Below are 21,051 nucleotides of genomic sequence, written 5' to 3'. Positions count from 1 at the left end.
AAAAAAAAAAAAAAAAAAAAAATTTAATTAAATAATTTAATTAATAGTAGACTTCTCTAAGGGTGTTTGTACACCTGTAGTTGAATTGGCTTGTTACTGTTTTCTCGTGTTGATTTGTTTTATTGAATTCGTGAGATATATACACACTCCAAAAGAATGGGAGAAGGAGACTGGAAAGATGCAGAGTCTTAGATAATTAGATAGTGTTGGGGATTTGGAAACCAGGAGTGTTCAGGTTAAATCTCCAAACCCTTAATGTTAGCCTGGTGGGCAATTATCCCAGTCTCTGACATGCAACTTGGTGCCACTGATTTCCATTTTGAGCTGGATGCAGCACTGATCTGAAGCATCATAGGTTTCATATATATCTTACATCCTTTGGGTTGCAAGATTGGAAAAATCAAGAATACTATCTGATCAACTTTCTGAGTGTCTAAAATCTTACAACATTGGATAATATATTCAGGGTATCAACAAGAACAAGAAAAAATGCATTGTTTTGTTAATGATAGTTCAAAACTCTGCTATGGCTTTTGCACTGCTGTTGCCCATGTGCTTTGGCCATGAGGTTCAGAGAATTACCTTCCAGTGATACTGTCAGTTTCTAAACAACAATAAAAAATGTTTAACCTGTTAACTTTCCTACAGGGAACAAGCCATCAAGCCCACCTGTTCGGATTAGAACCATTCACAACATATCACGTTGGTGTTGTGGCTGCAAACCATGCAGGAGAAATTTTAAGCCCCTGGACTCCGATTCAAACCTTAGAATCTTCCCCAAGTGGACTGAGAAACTTTATCGTAGAACAGAAAGAGAATGGCCGGGCATTGCTGCTACAGTGGTCAGAGCCTATGAGAACCAATGGTGTGATTAAGGTAATGTCTACCCTGCGTAAGAAATTATGTTTGGTGTTCTCTAGATAAATAGATGAGCCCTGACATGCCATCCGGTCACTGTGGGAAAACTCCCTTCACAGCCTGTTTAATTCTTCTTGATAGCTCCTCCAGGCACTTAGATCAGAGAAAACTAGCTCAAATGTGTGATGCTTCCTATGAACCCAACACGGGGCTAATTGCTCTCCATGGATTATCTCGTTTAATCCTCACATCAACCCTGCTAGATGGGTACCACTAAACCTCATGAGGCATATGCAGGCTAAATAACTACCCAAGCCTACACTGTAAGTAATGGAGTTGGGATTTGGAGCCAGGAACTCACATCAGAACTGAACTCTAAATGACTGTGTTCTTAACTGCCTCCTGAATTACCCTTCTCAGTTATTTGCTTAAGACTTGCCTAATTTATGCTTCAAACAAAGCTTACCAAGCAAGCCACAGGTGTCTGCTAACTTCCCAACTTCTGTATGTAGCCATGAGAAACAGTCTTATAAATGTTATATACGTATCTCAAGCTCAGCCAGCCTGTGAGTACAGGGGAGATGGTATTTTCATGAATAGCCTGCATTTTGATGCTTTGAACCTTCAGCCACAGCCCTCATCTACCTCTCTGATGTTCCTCCCCAACGATGGTGGCAGACATACCTGTCAGTTCATGCTACTGCCTTTACCTCCAGTCTCTCCTGGCCCTGGCACATCCCTTAGGCCCTCATCAACTACTTTCTGCAGGCTGGGGCTACCTTTTCTTTGCCGCCGTACCCTTTTCTTTGCTTCTCCTTCTCCAGGAGGCAAAGACTCCCACATTAATTCCACATCACAGGGTTGAGACTAAGCTGTTACTTTTAATAAGGCCTCTCTGAAAACCCTAAGACAGGGATGACAGCAGGAGATTACGTGCAGCAATAACTGAGAGCTGTAACTAGAGCTCACAGGCCCGGGTCCATCCTGCGGGCCTCTCTGTGGGCTGCCTCTCTGCCTAGCTCCAAGGCCTGCTGCAAGTAGCAGTAGCACGCTGCTTGCCACCAGCCTGCCTACATGTGGACAGCAGCCAGAATTCTGCCTCCTGGGGCAAGAGGCTTGAGCCTTAGGATTCATGACCTTAAAATCTAAATCACGGCTCCAAGGTCCCCATCAGAGAAGAAAGCTCCCTCCCTCAAACCACGTCTTCTTGTGGGTATTTGTTTCCCATGACAGCATCTGCTTCTTTCTGGCATGATTGACAATAAGAATATTGACCCCTTGGATCTTTATTTTGCATTTCACCAAATATTTGCTTGATATTTGGTGAAATGCTTCTACTAAGTACCATATACTTATTCAACAGTGAACAAGACAGTCAAGATCCCTTATGTTACAAACCGTGTGTTTGTGTGTGTGTGTGTGTGTGTGTGTGTGTGTGTGTAAATGTGGCAGAGTATATGAATGTTGGGTGTACAGAAAAACAAACAATAAGCTAGTAAATAAATAAGCAAGGGAATTACAGAGAGTGATGAATACTATAAAGAAAATTAAATAGAATAATGTAATTGTGCCTGCTGAGGCCATTTTAGAATGGAATATCATTTGAATCAAGTTGACATTTGAGCTGAGTCCTGAATGACAAGACAGAGTCAGTCATGTGAAGATACGGGGGCAAAATGTTCCAGACAAAATGAACAGCAAATGCAAGGCCTGAAGCCAGGAATTAACTTGGTGTGTTCAAGAAAAGAGAAGAAAGCTAGTGTGTATGAAGTATTTGGGGAAAAGAAAGATGGCACTAGAAGAGGTTGGAGGGACTGGCAGGAGACAGATTGTGCCTAACTTTGTAGGCTGTGGTAGAGTTTAGAATTTGTTCCACGTGCAATGAAAAATTACTGAAGGCTTTAAGCAAAGAAACATCATGACCAAATTTATGTTTTTAAAAATCAATCTGGCTACCCTGTGGAAAATGGACTACATAAGGACCAATAGAGTTTGAGAACCATAGATGTCAAAGTAGAATATCGATTTTACTTTGGTAGATGGTGGCTCAAATGAGAGTGGCAGTTGTGAGTCATGAACTATGGGTGAATTGAAGATACATTCAGAAGTCGGAGATGACAAAATGTGAATGAGCTGAATGAGAGACGTGAAGGAAAAGGAGCACTTTGGGATGACTTTTGGGTTTAGGCTTTGGGCTATTGATGAGGGAGGGGAGACTGGAAGATGAACAAGTTTGAGGGGGCAAGTCGATAGTGTGAGGTGCAAGTCTAAAACTCCTGAGAGAGTTCCTCACTGAGATCAATGATCGGAATACCTTCCGAACCTCCGTTAGCAGGTGGATGTTATTTAAACCCATGGTGCCAGAGGAGATCAGCTATGGAGCGAATGTAACGCAACCTGTTGAGGGTCTGGAATCAAGCCCTGAGGCGTAAATGTGGGGGTCAAGAGGAGGAAAGAGAGCCAGCAAAGACTGAGAAGAGGGAACTAGGCTAGAAGGAAAAGTACTGAGCAGAGTGTCCAAAAACTGAAATATGCCAAAATGCTGCCGAGCGCACAAGTAAAATGAGGGCAGAGAAGCCACCATGAGTGTGAGAGTGGGAGGTCACTGTGAGCTTGACAAGCAGATTGAGTGGTAGCATGGGAAGCCTGGTTGGCATGGCTGGTTGAGGTGAGAATGGCAAGGGAGGAAATGAGGACAGCAACTCATTAAAGCCATTTAGATGAAAAACAGAGAAATGGAGCAATAGGTGGAGACTGTGGCACGGGGAAGTTTTAGTAAAATCATTGAAAAAATACTAGAGTACCTGTAAACATGAATGGAAATAACCGGTAGAGAGAAATAAACTAGTGACGTAGGAGAATATGAGAATAATGGCAGTGGTAAAGTCATTGGGAAGGAAGAAGGGATGGGATACAGCACTCAGGTGGCCTTTAATAAGGACAGAGATATTTCATTCATAGCAAAAAAGGAAAGACAAATCATGTAAGTCTAGATTCACAGGGATACAGCGGTCAGAATATATAACATGGAAGCATGCTTCTCTAACTGCTTCTATTTTCATGAAGTATGTGGTTATGTCAACAACCAATGTTGAGAGAGAGAAGAGGGTATTGGTGGTTGAGGAAAGGAGGAAATATGAAAAAATCACCTGGGAAAATGAGAGAGGAACCACATGTTGGAATAAAATAGGATTACAAATTTGTAATAGCCTATTTTAAATGTATGGTTAGAAGTTTAAAATGAGACCAGTAAAAATGTTTTGGTATTTCTCTACAAAGACATTTCAGAGCTTAGGTATAGAGGGAAAGCTAAATTTTACACTAGTTAGAGATCTGCTAGGTGACTATTGGGGCATCAAGAGGTGCTGAGGTGTCACAGAGGCTGCAAGCTAATTATGGAAGCTAAGCTCCCTTCAGAAGATATGGCAGTCCCCTTTCCTCATGGGGGTGGTCTTGCCATGGATCCTCAACAAGAAAAATCACAACAACATATAATATTCCAACATAAAGAGATTATCAAAAGTCTAGGCTGTGTAATCTTAGAAAAAAAAAGTGAAGTATATTAACAATTCAGTCTAAATTAAGCTTTCCCAAGAACCACTCCTGGGAGTGTTTCAAGGGTGTGCTTCCAAGGGCTGTAAAATGTGCCCTGTCCCCTCTTGAGAGTCACCGTGATAGGGAGTCATCGGTAAGAGTGTGTCATCTCTCTCAGGTTCGTTGAAGCAGGAAAAGGGTGGGAAATCACTGTTCAAAAACACCTGCATTCAGATTAAGTTAATTCCCATCTTTCAAAAAAAAATGTATAATACAGGGTTGAAAACTTGCTTTACATTTGTACAATATAATAAGCACTCAGGTGTTTTTTCCCAGAACAAAAGAGTACTTTGCCCACAAAGGAGCAATCAATTCTTCCGTGGCCTGCAAGAGAAAACAGGGTGTTTTATTTTCCAACTCCTAGTTGTAAAGGTTTATATCTATATATGTGTGTGTGTGTGTGTGTGTGTGTGTGTGTGTGTGTGTGTATATGTATATACATATATATATATATGTATGTACATGCATATATTTGTATGGATATTTGTACTTATATATAAAATATAGGTGTCGGTGTGCCTAAACACACACACACACACACTTACACACTTTCGGCCCTGGCACTCTGTAAGAGCAAATGATTAAGTATTGTAATTCTATTTCACAGCAAATGGCTTGGAAGGTAGACCCTACTTACTCTAGTCTGTGTGAGATCAGACGCAGCTCGTATCTATAAAAAAGGACATTTGAATGCTATTCTCTACTTTAAAAAAAAATACAAGTAGGAGAAACTTCGTGAGTACCATTTAAGTCAAAATATCAGGTTCAATGGCCCTTTGCTTTGGGGGAAAACAACGGCAAAGAAAAACATTGTTATCTCTCGGTGGGCCTTATATTAACTGAAAAAGATCACACCTCCCCAATTGATATCAGAATACTTCTAAATTAGGGTCATCAAAATAAGGAATAGGAGGGTAAAGGTTAAAAAGGGGCTAAATGACTACACAAAGAAATCACATGCTGCAAGTTACTCCTTTTGCTTCTGTTCCTTCTGTAGACATACAACATCTTCAGTGACGGGCTCCTGGAGTACACTGGTTTAAATCGTCAGTTTCTCTTCCGCCGCCTGGATCCTTTCACTCTCTACACGCTGACCCTGGAGGCCTGCACCAGAGCAGGCTGTGCACACTCGGCACCCCAGCCTCTGTGGACAGATGAAGCCCCTCCAGACTCTCAGTTGGCTCCTACTGTCCAGTCTGTGAAGTCCACCAGTGTTGAGCTGAGCTGGTCTGAGCCTGTTAACCCGAATGGAAAAATAATTCGCTATGAAGTGATTCGCAGATGCTTTGAAGAGAAAGCTTGGGGAAATCAGACAATCCAGGCCGATGAGAAAATTGTTTTCACAGAATATAACACTGAAAGGAATACATTTATGTATAGTGACACAGGTTTGCAGCCTTGGACGCAGTGTGAATATAAAATCAATGCTTGGAATTCAGCCGGGCATACCTATAGCTCTTGGAATGCGGTGAGGACATTGCAAGCACCTCCAGAAGGTCTCTCTCCACCTGAGATATCCTATGTATCTATGAATCCCCACAAGCTGCTGATTTCCTGGATCCCACCAGAACAGCCAAATGGTATTATCCAGTCCTATAGGCTTCAAAGGAATGAAATGCTCTATCCTTTCAGCTTTGACGCTGTGACATTCAATTACACTGACGAAGAGCTTCTTCCTTTTTCCACCTATAGCTATGCACTCCAAGCCTGCACAAGTGGAGGCTGCTCCACCAGCAAACCCATCAGCATCACAACTCTGGAGGCTGCTCCATCAGGAGTCAGCCCTCCAGATCTTTGGGCTGTCAGTGCCACTCAAGTAAATGTGTGTTGGTCACCACCCACAGTACAAAATGGAAAGATCACTAAATATTTAATTATATATGGTAATAAGGAGTCTCTTGCTGGCCAGGGCCTGTGCCTGCTGGTTTCCCACCTGCAGCCTTACACTCAGTATAACTTCTCCCTTGTAGCCTGCACGAATGGAGGTTGCACAGCTAGTGTGTCAAAATCTGCCTGGACAATGGAGGCCCTGCCAGAGAACATGGACTCTCCAACATTGCAAGTCACAGGCTCGGAATCAATAGAAATCACCTGGAAACCTCCAAGAAACCCAAATGGCCAGATCAGAAGTTATGAACTTAGAAGGGATGGAACCATTGTGTACACAGGCTTGGAAACTCGCTATCACGATTTTACTCTCACCCCAGGTGTGGAGTATAGCTACACAGTAACTGCCAACAACGGCCAAGGGGGAATTTTAAGTCCTCTTGTCAAAAATCGAACCAGCCCCTCAGCACCCTCAGGGATGGAACCTCCAAAATTGCAAGCCAAGGGCCCTCAGGAGATCTTAGTGAATTGGGACCCTCCAGTGAGAACAAATGGCGATATCATCAACTATACCGTCTTCATCCGCGAACTGTTTGAAAGAGAAACTCAAATCATACACATAAACACAACTCATAATTCTTTTGGTACGCAGTCATACATAGTAAACCAGCTGAAGCCATTTCACAGGTAAGTAGCCATGTCTCAGTTTTCTGAGAGTGAGCCACTGACCTTTCTATTACCTGAGCCTTTGGTCAGTTCTAATGAAGACTAAAAATGGGAAGCATGGTGTCCCCAACCTCCCTCCACCTAAACATGCATAGTAGACAAAGCGCGTCCTCATTAAAGCAAAGCTTATTTTCGTAACCTCCAGAGAGCAGAATTCTTGCAGGCGATATTTTGAGAGTCAGTTTTTCAGAAAGGTTTCCAATGCATCCTCATGTCTGAAATAAGTAGAATGGAGATGAGGTTAATCCCCCTGGAAATATGCAGGTCCCTGGACAGTTCTGACAGCTCCAATAGGGTCATCTGACCAGAGTGTGAGAAAACGATGTATATTTTAAAGTTAAAAAGTATCAATCAGCCAGGCACTCATGCCTATAATCCCAGCACTTTGGGAAGCCAAGGTGGGTGGATCTCCTGAGGTCAGGATTTCCAGACCAGCCTAGCCAACAGTGAAACCCTGTCTCTACTAAAAATACAAAAAGTAACCAGGCATGGTGGCAGGCACCTGTAATCCCAGATACTTGGGAGGCTGAGGCAGGAGAATCACTTGAATCCCGGAGGTGGAGGTTGCAGTGAGCTGAGATTGTGCTACTGCACTCCAGCCTGGGCAACAAGAGCTAGACTTTGTCTCAAAAAAAAAAAAAAAAAAAAAAGTGCCAATCAGTGAGCGCTATGACCAGCCGGAGTTAGAATAAAACAAGATTTGGTTTAAATTTGTTTTGTGAAGAGCCTTCTTATCAAATCCAGCACTTCTTCCAAGAATAATAAGGCTTCTCTGACTATTTTCTTATGATTTCTCAGGACAGTGCCACTTTGCTAGCTCCTGTTTTCCTATCGGTTCCATCTGGGCTCTGTGACATGCATGGAAGTGTGTTTTCTGCACACAAAAGATTCTTCCCCATAGCTTAAAGAAAATTGTTTGGCATTGTTCCCCATCACATTTTAAGTAACTTACATCCCCAGAGAGAAGGGTAATAAAGGACATTTTATGCTTAAAATTTAGTAAATGAAAAGAATCACTTAAAAAAATTAAAGGCTGAAAGAGTGTTGATTTCCAACTACCATAGGTAAAATTTAGCTATTATCGTAATCTAGTGATGTGTAGATTAGATTCTCCTATAATTATCTCTGATATATAGTGCTGTTTAAATGAAACATTCATGGTCTTATGCATCTACTCATGACAATTATTTAGGGTCATATTAAATATTAAACAGTAATTAAAACTTCCTCAGGTATCCTCCACAGCTAATCCACATGCTATGTGAGCTGGCTTTTATATTACCTTACACTGATTCAGGACATAAAAAAGGCCAACTGTAGCTGCAGAGCTGTATACTCTACACTGGCTTCTTCTACTTTTCTGTACCTCCACCTTTCAAAAATCATATCAATTTGCTCCCCTTTGAAACTCTTAATCAAAAAACCTTCTAGAGAAGAAACAGTTTGTCCAGAGATGAGAGGTATGCTTTTTCCTGGCTGGAAGAAAGTTTGATTTATCTGATAAATTGCAATGATATTTAAGAATATGAGAGAGATCTCATTATTCACTCTAACTGAATCTATAAGTGACATTGACATAAAACAGAGTATCATTTCCCTATGAAGTTGGAGTTCATGTGGGGATTTTTGACTTTATGGATTAATGTTCACCAAATATTGCAAATTTGTGTGTCCTCCTCTCAGCACCCCCAGCTGGTCAGTAAGAAGAAGTAGCTTGGGAATGTCCTAAGTAGCAGAGGAATCCAACCCAGAATCTAAAAACTACCACAGATAACGCCGATAATGAATAATCTCTATGTGCGAAATCAAAATTGACTTCACAGAATTGCTTAGAAGTCAGATCTGCCATACACAGCTATGGATTTGATTACCAATAAAGTGGTAGCCCTGTCATGGTGGAGATGGACATGAGAGGAGAACCAGGGGAGGAGGAGAAGAAAATGGGAATAAAATAAGTCACAAAGGGAAAAAAAGGTGTAATTAAGAAAGCACTGAGCCAGGAGCAATGGCTCATGCCTGTAATCAAGGTGAGCAGATCACCTGAGGTTGGGAGTTCGAGACCAGCCTGACCAACATGGAGAAACTCCATCTCTACTAAAAATACAAAATTAGCTGGGCATGGTGGCACATACCTGTAATCCCAGATACTCTGGAGGCTGAGGCAGGAGAATCACATGAACCTAGGAGGCGGAGGGTGCCATGAGTCAAGATCATGCCATTGCACCCCAGACTGGGCAACAAGAGCAAAACTCCATCTAAAAAAAAAAAAAAGAAAGGAAAGCACTGGCTGGGTGTGGTGGCTCAAGCCTGTAATCCCAGAACTTTGGGAGGATCACGAGGTAAAGAGATCAAGACCATCCTAGCCAACATGGTGAAACCCCGTCTCTACTAAAAATACAAAAATTAGCTGGGTGTGGTGGTGCACGCTTGTAGTCCCAGCTACTTGGGAAGCTGAGGTAGGAGAATTGTTTGAACCCAGGAGTTGGAGGTTACAGTGAGCCAAGATGGTGCCACTGCACTCCAGCCTGGCGACAGAGCGAGACTCCATCTCAAAAAAAAAGGCTAGAACCAAAAGTTCTAAAGGGAGAAAGAAAGTAGCTCAGCACTTGAGGGAAAATCAGTGGTGCTTGGGAATAGAGAAAAAAGTGCTTATTTGCAGCCATAGGCACTAAATACTCACAAAAATTCTTTTTGTCAGAAAGAAAAGTCCCTGCTATGTAAGTAGCAGAGACCAGCTATGAGGCAAAACGTAATTGATTAGTTGAGTTTAACTGGATGGTAATAAGGTGTCTTCATGATTGATAATCTGGTGTGTAGTTGAGTTAACTTTGGCCCCACAAGGTCTCCATGTCATGTAAGGGAGCCTGTTTTAAGATGTTAGGTATCAGGTGAGGGGATTGATTACCACTGAGACCTTCATTCCATGATGTTCTTTCATGACCTGGACACACTCCTGGAGGATCATTTAGCCCTAGTTGCAAAGGTAGGAGGAGTCCAGGACTGCTGAGAACTGGTTCATACTTCCCAAGGTCTGCATTCTTTATTGCTGTTAGGTCATTCTGTAGAGTACCAGAATTTTCATGTCGGAAAGAATCTTGAAAATTATTTATTCCATACATCCTTGTTTAGGAGAAGAATTGTGCTCACCCGTTTCAAAGAGATAAGGAACTTTAGAAAGTCAGGAGGATTTTAATTGTTCAAAAATATCCATGTAAATATCACTTTGTTATTCTTAAGAGTTAGCTATAAATAAGAATATATGTAAGCTTTTTTTTTTAAGGCTTGGTGTTTTAAGGACTCTTCCCATGAATATGGGAATCACTAATTTCTGCTTTATGTCCTGAAGGTATGAAATACGAATTCAAGCGTGCACCACACTGGGATGTGCCTCAAGTGACTGGACATTCATACAGACCCCTGAGATTGCACCTCTGATGCAACCTCCTCCACATCTGGAGGTACAAATGGCTCCAGGAGGATTCCAGCCCACCATTTCCCTTTTGTGGACAGGACCGCTTCAGCCAAATGGAAAAGTTTTGTATTACGAATTATACAGAAGACAAATAGCAACTCAGCCTGGAAAATTCAATCCGGTACTAATCTATAATGGAAGCTCAACCTCTTTTATAGATTCCGAACTATTGCCATTCACAGAGTACGAGTATCAGGTAAGAAACGTGTGTTATCAACAATTCGAGCTGATTGTGTGCACCCATCAGCACCCGCCTGTAAAAATGGTGTGCAATTTGAAAAGACACTTAAAGAAATGTAGGACTTAAGGAGGGTAATAGTATTCTTTAAAATTTTTTTCAGCAGTAAATGAGGAAAAGCCATATACATTGCCTTTTTCATTTTCTTGGTTTTTGAGTCCTGCGATGTACATTGTTTTTCTTATGTAGATTCCAGGTGAAATAATTTGCTTTTCTTATTAATAGAGTGGTTTCCGCCATTAAGATTCCCTCTGTCAGTGTTGCCTTGGTAGGAAATGCTCCTTATTAAAAGATCATTTTGCAAATAACTCATTACTTGTACCAAAACAAAGTAAAATCAAATGGCAAACATCTCTAGCCTCCATGCTCAAGAGAGAGAGAGAATGTTGAAAAAAAGTCTAGAGGAACGCAACTAACCTGCCCATGGAAATGAGGTAAGTTTTCTATGAGGATGGCCTAAAAATATAAGACTACACATTCTTAAAAAGCCAAGAATTAAGACTAATCTTCAGAAAATATCGTGAATTCTATGGAGGACTTTCTGTTAGGTTTGTTTGTTTTGCCATCGGGGTACATTTGCATTCTTCTCGCAGCAACAACCCCATTTCCTGTTGGAGAATGCTTCCCCTACCCTTTGCTCAGGTGTGGTGGGAGTGTCAATCAATGTGTCAGGCTGTCTCCTAGCCAAGTGGTGGGTACACGCGCTGCTCAGTCCCTCAGATTTGCCCGGGGCTTGATCTTCAGCAGGGGACTCAGAATTTGAAAAGGTGGAGGTGAGAAGTCCTGATAAAATATCCCTAACCTCAGTCTAAAAGTTTTTCTTTTCCCTGCTATTTCCAAGCATATTTCCAACAATTGTAACAATTCTTTTAATTCCATATACTCACAGTAAACTCCTTTTTGCTTCAGTCAGAATCAGTGCCTCTTGCTTGCAGTCAAAGAAAGCTTACTGATTGATGTAAGCACTTAAGTGCCAGGCACAATGCCAACAGAAATTTTCTTAAAGAGGAAACTGAGCCTTAAAAAGCGTATTATAACATGTAATAATAAAAGTAACACGTCACCAAAAAAATAGTGACCAAATCAATGAGTATAATGATTACAGGGAACATTTTAAGCATGAAAAGAATATTTTAGGACAATAATGGATGGGACAAATTACTGAATTAAGTTAATAAGATTTGAAAATACAAATAAATTATTGAATGGTTTGGAAAACACACAGATATAAATCCATAATCCCTTGTTTGCAATTCCAAATCTAAAAATCTCTTAAAAGTATTATCTTGCTTTGCCACAAGTCATTTGGCAACAAAACTCAATCTAAACAGACTTGAGACTATTTACAGTATTTGCTTACCTCATTTAATATGAATGTTTATATGTTTTGCTACAAAAATATTGTTTTAAGAAGGCTAACCAGATCATGCTGTTGATATTATAAAATTACAGTGCATACATTTTATCCTATTTCAAAATCTGAAAACAAAGTTATTTTAAACCATATCAGGCCCCAAGGGTTTAGGATAAGAAATGTGGGCCGGGCGTGGTGGCTCAAGCCTGTAATCCCAGCACTGTGGGAGGCCAAGGCGGGTGGATCACGAGGTCAAGAGATCGAGACCATCCTGGTCAGCATGGTGAAACCCCGTCTCTACTAAAAATACAAAACATTAGCTGGGCATGGTGGTGCGTGCCTGTAATCCCAGCTACTCAGGAGGCTGAGGCAGGAGAATTGCCGGAACCCAGGAGGCGGAGGTTGTGGTGAGCCGAGATCGCGCCATTGCACTCCAGCCTGGGTAACAAGAGCGAAACTCCGTCTCAAAAAAAAAAAAAAAAAAGAAATGTGGTTTATGTCGTCAAGGAACAAAATACTTACTGATGCCACCATTGGAAACATAATACTATTAGAAACAGCCAGAACCTGTGTGTCTGCTCTTTTGTTCTTTTCTCATTTCCTTAATTGAAAAGTGTCATGTTATCAAAGTTATCAATTATGTAGACTCCCTTTCAAACAAAAATGGTACCTTCCTGAGAGAGCTGGATGAAATCAGCATGAAATCTTTGGCCACTAATTAGACACAACTTAATGACCAATATATAAGAAACACAAACTTTCTTTGGTATTGTGCTGTGTCATTGGGCTAAATTCTGGTCACATGATCTGTAGAAGTCTCATTCCAGTTGTTCGTTTGTTTTAGACAGAGTCTTGCTCTGTCTCCCAGGCTGGAGTGCAGTGGCGAGATCTCAGCTCATTGCAACCTCTGCCTCCCAAGTTCAACCGAGTCTCCTGCCTCAGCCTCCAGTGTAGCTGAGATTACACGTGTGCACCACCATACCAGGCTAATTTTTTTGTGTTTTTGGTAGAGACAGGGTTTCACCATGTTGACCAGGCTGATCTTGAAGCCCTGACCTCAAGTGATCAGCCTGTCTTGGCCCTCCAAAGTGCTGGGATTACAGGCATGAGTCACCGCGCCAGGTCCCATCCTGGTTTTCTAAGGAATGGAAAGCTCCAACCATGTGTCTTGTCTCTAGTCAGATTTTTCATCAGGTACTAAGGATGACGAGGAATCAAGGAACCCACATTTCAGAGGAGAGGCAAGTTAAGAACCTTAGGCTATGTGGTCTCTTTCGTAACTGTTACTATCAGCTGTGTTACACTCCTCCGTACTCATCTCACTCAAATGAAAGTATTTAATTTGGTTTTTGATCTCCAGTTTTTATTTATTAGCTAATCCCATGTAGTTACAACGTAAGGATAGAAAACAGAGAAAATCCAAATCTAGCTCAGCCCCAAGGCCCAGTTCTTATGGAAAACAATATTTTGAAAAGCATAGATTAAATGCTGAAATAAATGAAAGGAAAACATTGGTTTCATTTAGCCTGTGCAAATACCGAGTCTATGCGGACCCAGAGTAATCCTACAGAAATCATTTAGGAAGTTATATACTAAAACAATTTTTTTAAACAAAAGAGCACTTTGTATTTGTGATGAATTTGCATTGCTCTCAAATCCACTTGAGAGTTACTTCATCTGCAAGTTGCCTTTGAATACACCTTCATTGTCATATACACATCTGCTCACCCAACAACTGACAATGAGTTGACCCTTCTGGAGAGGATTGTGTTTTTGAGGTAATTGTAGATTGTAGGGAATGAAAACAAAGAACTGAGAAACTTCATAGCAGTTTGAAAGGATTAATCGGGAGATCGTGAGGATGTGTAGCTGGGGAGGTTGCCACCCACATGGTGTGTCTTGCAAGCGTCAGATGGGGCTCCTCACCACCTTCCTACACTATGCTACATTATTGTACTCATTTCTGTTTTTGAGTTAAATCATTGAAAGCAGTTGTTAAAATTTAGTTATATAAACAGAACAAGACAGCTTTCACTAGTCTAAATCAGCTCATTCTATCAGATATCTTGGATATCACATGGATAAGTTCTGATGGGCAGGAGGGTCAGGAAATATCTGGAGAAACGGATACTTACAGACAGAGGGGGAGCTTCTCACTGGAGAAAACCAAAGAGGGAAATTAAATGAGCAGCAAATGTCACTCACCTCACCACAATTCACATAACCAGCTTGGTAACTAGCTTCTTTAGAGGTGAGCAAAATCCATGTGCTATCAATAGCATCTTCTAAATGTTTACTAATACTTCGATCTGGAATGCCCTAAAGGTAGTATCCCCAATGTTTATAGGACAAATGAAGGACCTAAGAGCTTGTTCAAAGGGCAGATACCTGGGTGGAATGGGAAGGGACCCCAGCAACCTGTATTTTTAACAAGCAGCCTGGATGGTCCACAACCCACTTTTTTTGGAAATACTACCTCAGAGGGTGCGACATTGCTGCTGTGCTACTTAAGCCCAGTTTTCAAGTGGTGATTTTCCAAATCAGTGGTTCTCAGTCTTGACTGCACACTAGAATCACCTGGGGAAATTTCACAACATTCTGGATGCCAATACCCAGGCTCCATTCGCCTGTAGTTCTGATTCTGGGATGGGTTCGGGCATCTGTGCAATTCAGAAGGTCCCCAGGTGATTCTCATTGCAGCCAGGGTTGAGAATCACTAGCCTAAACTGTCATAAACAGATCGCCTAAATAAGTGAAGCCAGCTCCCCACAAATGCCTAATTTACATGTGATAATTGATGATAGCCTATTGACATTGGTCTATCCATCGCTTTCCTAAAGAAGGGTCCTATTGTTTTGGTATGAAGCTAGAGAGGGCAACAGAATATATTATCTACAAAGTCCATATTTCAGTTAATCAAATAATTTATTTTAATCATCCTCATGGACTTTATTTGGTTTTAGTTATTGTTATTTTATTTTCTTTTGTTTCTTACTTGGGAGGTCCAGTCTTTGGTGGTAAGAGTAAAGTTCACCGTCATTTAAAACGGGATCTTTCTAGTTTGAGACGTTTCAGCATACCTTCCAGAATTCTGGGATTCTGAAGGATAATGCTGGAGGATTAGCTTTAATAAAGCCAGTGAGAGCTGAAATATATGAATCAAAAAATTAGGAAGATTATTATTATTTTTTTCCACAAGAATAGGTCAGTGGCTTCACAGAGTACAGTGCAGGGCCCCATTAGAAAGCAAACATTCTCTGTGAATTTTGAATGCAACTTAGTTTACCAAAATCTAATTCTTAAACAACTCTGTAAATATATGTTCCATGCATAAATGAGATGCATCTATACTAAATAAAATTCTTCCATTGCATAGACCTCTTCCTTAAATAGAGATCACTGGCTTGCTTGTGCTACAGAATATTTACAAATCCAAGAAGATTTTTTGGAAGACAATACTCATTTCTATCTTCAACTTTTCAAAATTGGGCTATTCTAATACATGCAATGTGAACCTCCAAATTCTATGTGGAGCAGCTCTTAATTGTTTAGCAGCAAATTAAGGCAATATTCTTCCCACAGGCTTCGAGAGGGACCTGGGTGTGAGTCTACTCCATTAAGACATTTTGTTTTTTACCTTTGGGGAGTGAGCCGAGGCTAATGAATAGCTCTCAGTAATTGTACATTCATATTCATACTCTCGCTTAAGGCAATGACTCACCACGGATTTGATAGGGCCCACCACCACCCCCCCCTTCACTGAATCATGCTGTCAGTGACTTAATTAGTTTTCCTGAAACTTCCTCACTTTGACAGATTTTTGCAGTAAGCGCCCACGCACTCAGAGTCTCTGAAGGCTTCTGGTGCCTCACAGCTGGGTGACTGAGAAGCAGCAGGGCAGCCTTAGAGGAAACTCTGTGACTCATGGCATGGGGTCCGAACTCAGGGCTAATGCTGAAGGAGCCCACACAGAATGGCAGTCTGCTGCTTTCTCACAGACCAACACTGTCCCCAAACAAGCGGATGGAAGGAAGGGCAGTGGAGGAGACACAGAAGGGGATCCTCACTGTCGCTGTCAGTGGCAGCTGCCTGAAGACTGCCAGGGTACTGTGGAGGCCTTCCCCGCACCAGCTCCCACCATAGGCTACTAAATTGTTGGTGATGAGTTAGAAAGGAGCGGGGCTGGGAAGGGAAGAACAGCCAACATTTTCTACTCCCTCTCTCACTACTTCTGGATCCTTGAGCACTTTGACCTCTTTGGGCCTTTCCTCATAATATAAGTTAGGGCTGCTATGATGGAATATCATAGACTGGGTGGCTTAGACAACAAACATTTATCTCTCACAGTTCTAGAGGCTGTGAAGTCCAAGGTCAAGGCACCTGCAGATTCAGTGTCTGGTGAGGCTCACCTTCTGGCTTGCAGATAATGGTCTTCTCCTTATATTCACATATGCAGGTAGAAGGAGATGGAGAGGACAAGGAGGGAAGAGAAAAGGGTAGGGGGACTTCCTCTAGTCTCTTTCTCTTCTTGTAAGAACAGTAGTCCCATTCGTGAGGGCTCCTCCCTATGCAACCTAATGACCTCTCAAAGCCCTCCATGCCATCACATCAAAGATTAGGTTTCAACATGCGTATTTGCAGGGGACAAAAACAGTCAGTTTATAGCACTCATTTACAAAGAGAAGCACCCTCCAGCTCTATATTCTATGGGTAGAATAGTAGTAAGCCACAGGCATATAATTTTTAGAAATTCTAATCAAACTTTTCTTCTCTTGATTGGTTTTTGCAATCTACAGTTTGTATAACCTGACAAAATAAATTCTGACCCAAAACAACTGGATTTTTTTTTTTTTTTTGAGACAAAGTCTCACTCTGTCACCAGGCTGCAATGCAGTGGCATGATCTCAGCTCCCTGAAACCTCTGCCTCCTGGATTCAAGTGCTTCTCCTGCCACAGCCTTTTTTTGTATTTGTATTGAAGACAGGGTTTCACGATATTGGCCAGGATGGTCTCCATCTCTTGATCTTGATCCACCTGCCTCAGCCTCCCAAAGTGCTGAGATTTCGACTGGATTTACTAATGGTATTTAGCTTTAAGTTGTGTTGATGCAAGTGAGTGTATGAGGTCAGCTTCAGACAATAAATGGATATATGGTTATTTATCACCAAGTGGACATATGGAAATATCATTAGTTGTGTCTCTCATTGAAACCTATTAATTTACTAATATATTTTTTAAAGTATAACTATGTTATAACATATAAATGTAAATAAATAACAAACTAAATTTCTTTAGTTAGCTACAAATAAGAGTCTCATTTATGTTCCTGAGAAAAGCCACACTATCAAAAAGTTATCATGACTATTTCACTACAAGTGACAGAAAGCCAATGTAAACTAAGTTAAACAGAAGGGAATTGTTTCTGCTCTCATATCTGGCAAGGTCATTGAAGGAATTCCTTGAAACCAAAGAAAAGATATCAACACCAGGCCCTGGAAACCTAGGATGCAGGACTCGGATGCTGCAGGGTTCATTTATTCTCCCTCTCCTTACCTCATCTCAGCTCGTCTCTGTTAGGCTTCATTCTGCACAGTCTCACCAGGCATCTGAGGAAATCACTACTAACAATCCCAGATTCAAGCCTTTTCTGTGCATCCATTTCCTTTTCTTTAAAACGTGAATAGATGTAGCACTGAACTTGCTTTGTGGTAAAATAAGTTAATATGTGAATGTGCTTGGAAAAATGCCTCACACATAGAAACTACTTCACCTGTATAACAATAATGGTTATTATTATTACCCATCCACCTTACAGTGGAAAGAGGACTGTAAGTCAACCAAGTGCAGGACTCTGACTGATCCTATTGCACTACCTTCCTTCCTGTGAACCAAGAGAACAGAGGACTGTGACTGAGCAGGTGTGGTCGCAGGGCCCAGCCAGGCAAGGCTGCATGAGGTATGTGGGAAATGCTTCCAGCCAGAAGCAAGAGCTGCCCTCCCTAGTACACTACACACACCAACCACAGGCACAACTACTCCACACCTGTGGGACATTGACAATCTTTGTGCTCTTTCACATTGGATGCTCACACCCTTCCTGTTTTCCAGATGAGGAAGCTGAGTTACAATCACATACCTTGTGCAAGAAAGGTACTTTATTTCTGATAACCTTGCTTTTCTCATTAAAAAAGGGAGTGTGTTATGAGAACTAAGAAATCTGTGTGTCTAGTAGGATGGCTGCTACTTAGTGGGTCCATGCCCCCATCCAGTCCCCCCAGGATCCCACTAGTTAAAAGAAGGAGAAACTTTCATTCAAGACTATAAAAAAAGCCAGGTCAAGACCTTTCTTTTGTATATATCAGCAAGTCATTAACAAAATGTTAGAGTGTAAACATCTCTAATCAGTAGTACAGTTGGCTCTAAAAGTGTGGTACTCCTTCCACTAGGCAGTTCAATGCTCCTTGTCCTTGCCATTTCTCTTCTCAGAAAAAGAGTAATTTACCCACATACCCATGACTAAAATTCTAAACTCTGATAGTCTGACTGCTTTTCTGCAGTCAGCTATTTGCCTTGTATTGCCTGTTTTCTATTGCTATCACCCTTACCCCATCCCTTTTCTATATCACATTTAGAGAAAACATATTGAGCATGTTTCTGTTTAGTTTTGGACTTGCATTTAATTAGGTATTAATCTCACCAACGTATTTCTGACCAGCATGGAGGCTTTTGTTTGGTTAATTTCTCCGGCAAGAACTAAGCTCCCCCCCGCCCACCCTAACACCCACGGCTCAAGGTTTTAAATGATTTATTGATACTGTCTGACTCAGGCAGTGTATTTATTCTAAAACTTCAGGGCCTGAGTGCACAGCTTAGACTGAAGGCCACTGGGACATTTCCATGTATAGAAAATTGAAGTCTGCCACCAGGCCTGGGGCCTGATCATTTTTCGCATCAAGCATTTTGTTCCCCCCGGAGATCATTTCTACCTGTCTGTGTAAGCATATTCAGGAGCATGCTCTAGTTCTTTTTGTTCTTGTTTCATCTCTCATGGTGACCCTTAGGACTTTAGTCTTAAGTCTCTATTGTTGGCAATCTTGATGGTGCCTTTGGGACAAGCTATTCATGTGAAGGTGGGTTGGTTCCCATCCTCATACACACGCAGCTCAGATTTATATTTCACTTAAGCTGATATTGATCTTCCTATCTCTGTGTTGGAAGCTTGTTTGCTGGAAATAAAATGTTGAACACAACGGAATGCTCTTCAGCTGAACGTAGATGATGTGTAATTCCAGCCTGCCCTCATGGCTCTTCAGATGGTCATGAAAACAAAGGCTCCCACCGTCACTTGAAACAGGTTCTGTAAAAACATCCAGGACAGGATGAGATGTGTTTTACTATTTTTCCTTTATCCTGTAAATTGAGTTTTTAATAACCTGTCCTTATTAAGTACCTACATTGTTCAAAGTATATATCTAGTTACTAGGATTGAGGCAGAAGGCTAAAATCCATGCACTCTATCCTTCAGGGACTTAAAGTATAGTTGATAAGACAAATAAAGATGCCCACGACTAATGTATCCATAAAAATATAGCTCGGAATGTTGATGTTTGCAAAATCTGAGCGATGGTGAAACAGACCCAGGAAGGAAGAAGCAGCTTCCTTACCTTCAGGGACAGCATGACTTCTACACCAAACTCTAAAGGCCACTCTTATTCTCCTCTCTGGCCAGATGGTTTTGTGCAGCACAGGTGGCACCTTGATATTAAAGATCTACTTGACTAAAATCATTCCTCAGAGACATGAAGAGATACCATTTCCCTGTTGCTTCAGTCTTATAAAAAGAAATGCCTTTCTAAATCTCCATCCTTATGTTTAGAGGCCTGTCTTAGCTCACCTACTGTTATTGGTACCTGTGTAATGGTTCAAAATGTTCTCCACTGTATCAATCGGGATCTCGGCAGGAAACATATGGCACACTCAAAAGGATATTTGAAGCAAATTTAAAGAAGAGGCCATTTATGGAGGTGTGGGCAGAATTAAGAGAATCAACAAGGGATGTTAAAATGCCCCGGGAGTAGGAAGAGCCAGAAGCTGTTACCGTCTAGGCCTGCAGGGACAACAGAAGAAACTGGGTCATTGAGAGGAAATTCGGCCTTGTCAACCTGCAGTGGCAAAGAGAGGAGCAGGAGAAACAGAACCTGAAGTCTGTCTTCCCTTCGATCAAACCCAAATGGAAAGGAGCCAGAGGAGAGATTCCAGGTGAGGTATTCTGATGAAGTCAGCCTCCCGGGATACAGAGCAAGCCAGAGAAGGGCCCAGAAGGGATCTGGGGAAAAACCAGCTCATACCCCACACTCAGATTGATGCTGCTTCTCAACCAGTACGTCACAGTGTCTTCCCCAATAGAATCCATTCTGGGCTAGAGGATCACCTGGACAGCTTTGACTTGTCACTCTATGATTATTGATAAACCACTAAGTTAATCTCAAGATTTAAGGAGGATTGTGCTTAAGTACTTGAAACAATGGCATAGTACCATGTAATTATAAATAAACATCAGGATATATGAAGCAATCCAATCTGCAAGTGGAAACAAGTATGTTAACCCATTCAAATAAGTCATATGCCTTAAATGGTAATTTTTAAGAACACAGTTGAGACTTCTTCTTGTTAATCGATTTATCTGTCTGTTGATGGATCTGATCTTTACCAAGATGCCCATAAGCAACTAGAAAACTGTACAGTTCTCTCTTTGATTCCTAGAGGCATATTTCTAACAGAAACCAGCAACAAAATTATTTTCTCTAAAGAATCCATTGAACTGCTCTAATTTTTTATTTTATCATGCTTGGGACTTTTTGCTAAATTTTAACTAACAATATGACAAAGTAGAGAAGCCATCCAGTAAACACATTTCAATGTAGAGCAATATTTTTTTTTTTTTTTTTTTTTTTTTTTTTTTTTTTTTTTTTTTTTTTTTTT

General features: G+C 41.2%; 1 protein-coding gene across 3 annotated transcripts in view; it reads left to right on the top strand.

The window, feature by feature from the left end:
• Positions 1-21,051, top strand: part of USH2A (usherin) — a 777,259-nt gene that overhangs the window by 724,533 nt on the left and 31,675 nt on the right. For all 3 annotated transcript variants that reach the window (XM_037731607.1, XM_017509227.2, XM_037731606.1), the window contains exons 63-65: positions 649-876; positions 5,450-6,966; positions 10,352-10,673. In XM_037731607.1, coding sequence (XP_037587535.1) covers positions 649-876; positions 5,450-6,966; positions 10,352-10,673 — 2,067 coding nt within the window. The remainder of the gene's footprint in view (positions 1-648; positions 877-5,449; positions 6,967-10,351; positions 10,674-21,051) is intronic.

Source organism: Cebus imitator, unplaced genomic scaffold (assembly GCF_001604975.1).
Source record: "Cebus imitator isolate Cc_AM_T3 unplaced genomic scaffold, Cebus_imitator-1.0 Scaffold411, whole genome shotgun sequence".
NCBI lineage: Eukaryota > Metazoa > Chordata > Mammalia > Primates > Cebidae > Cebus > Cebus imitator.
Note: the sequence above shows the minus strand (reverse complement) of the source record. Positions and strands in the feature narration are given on the sequence as shown.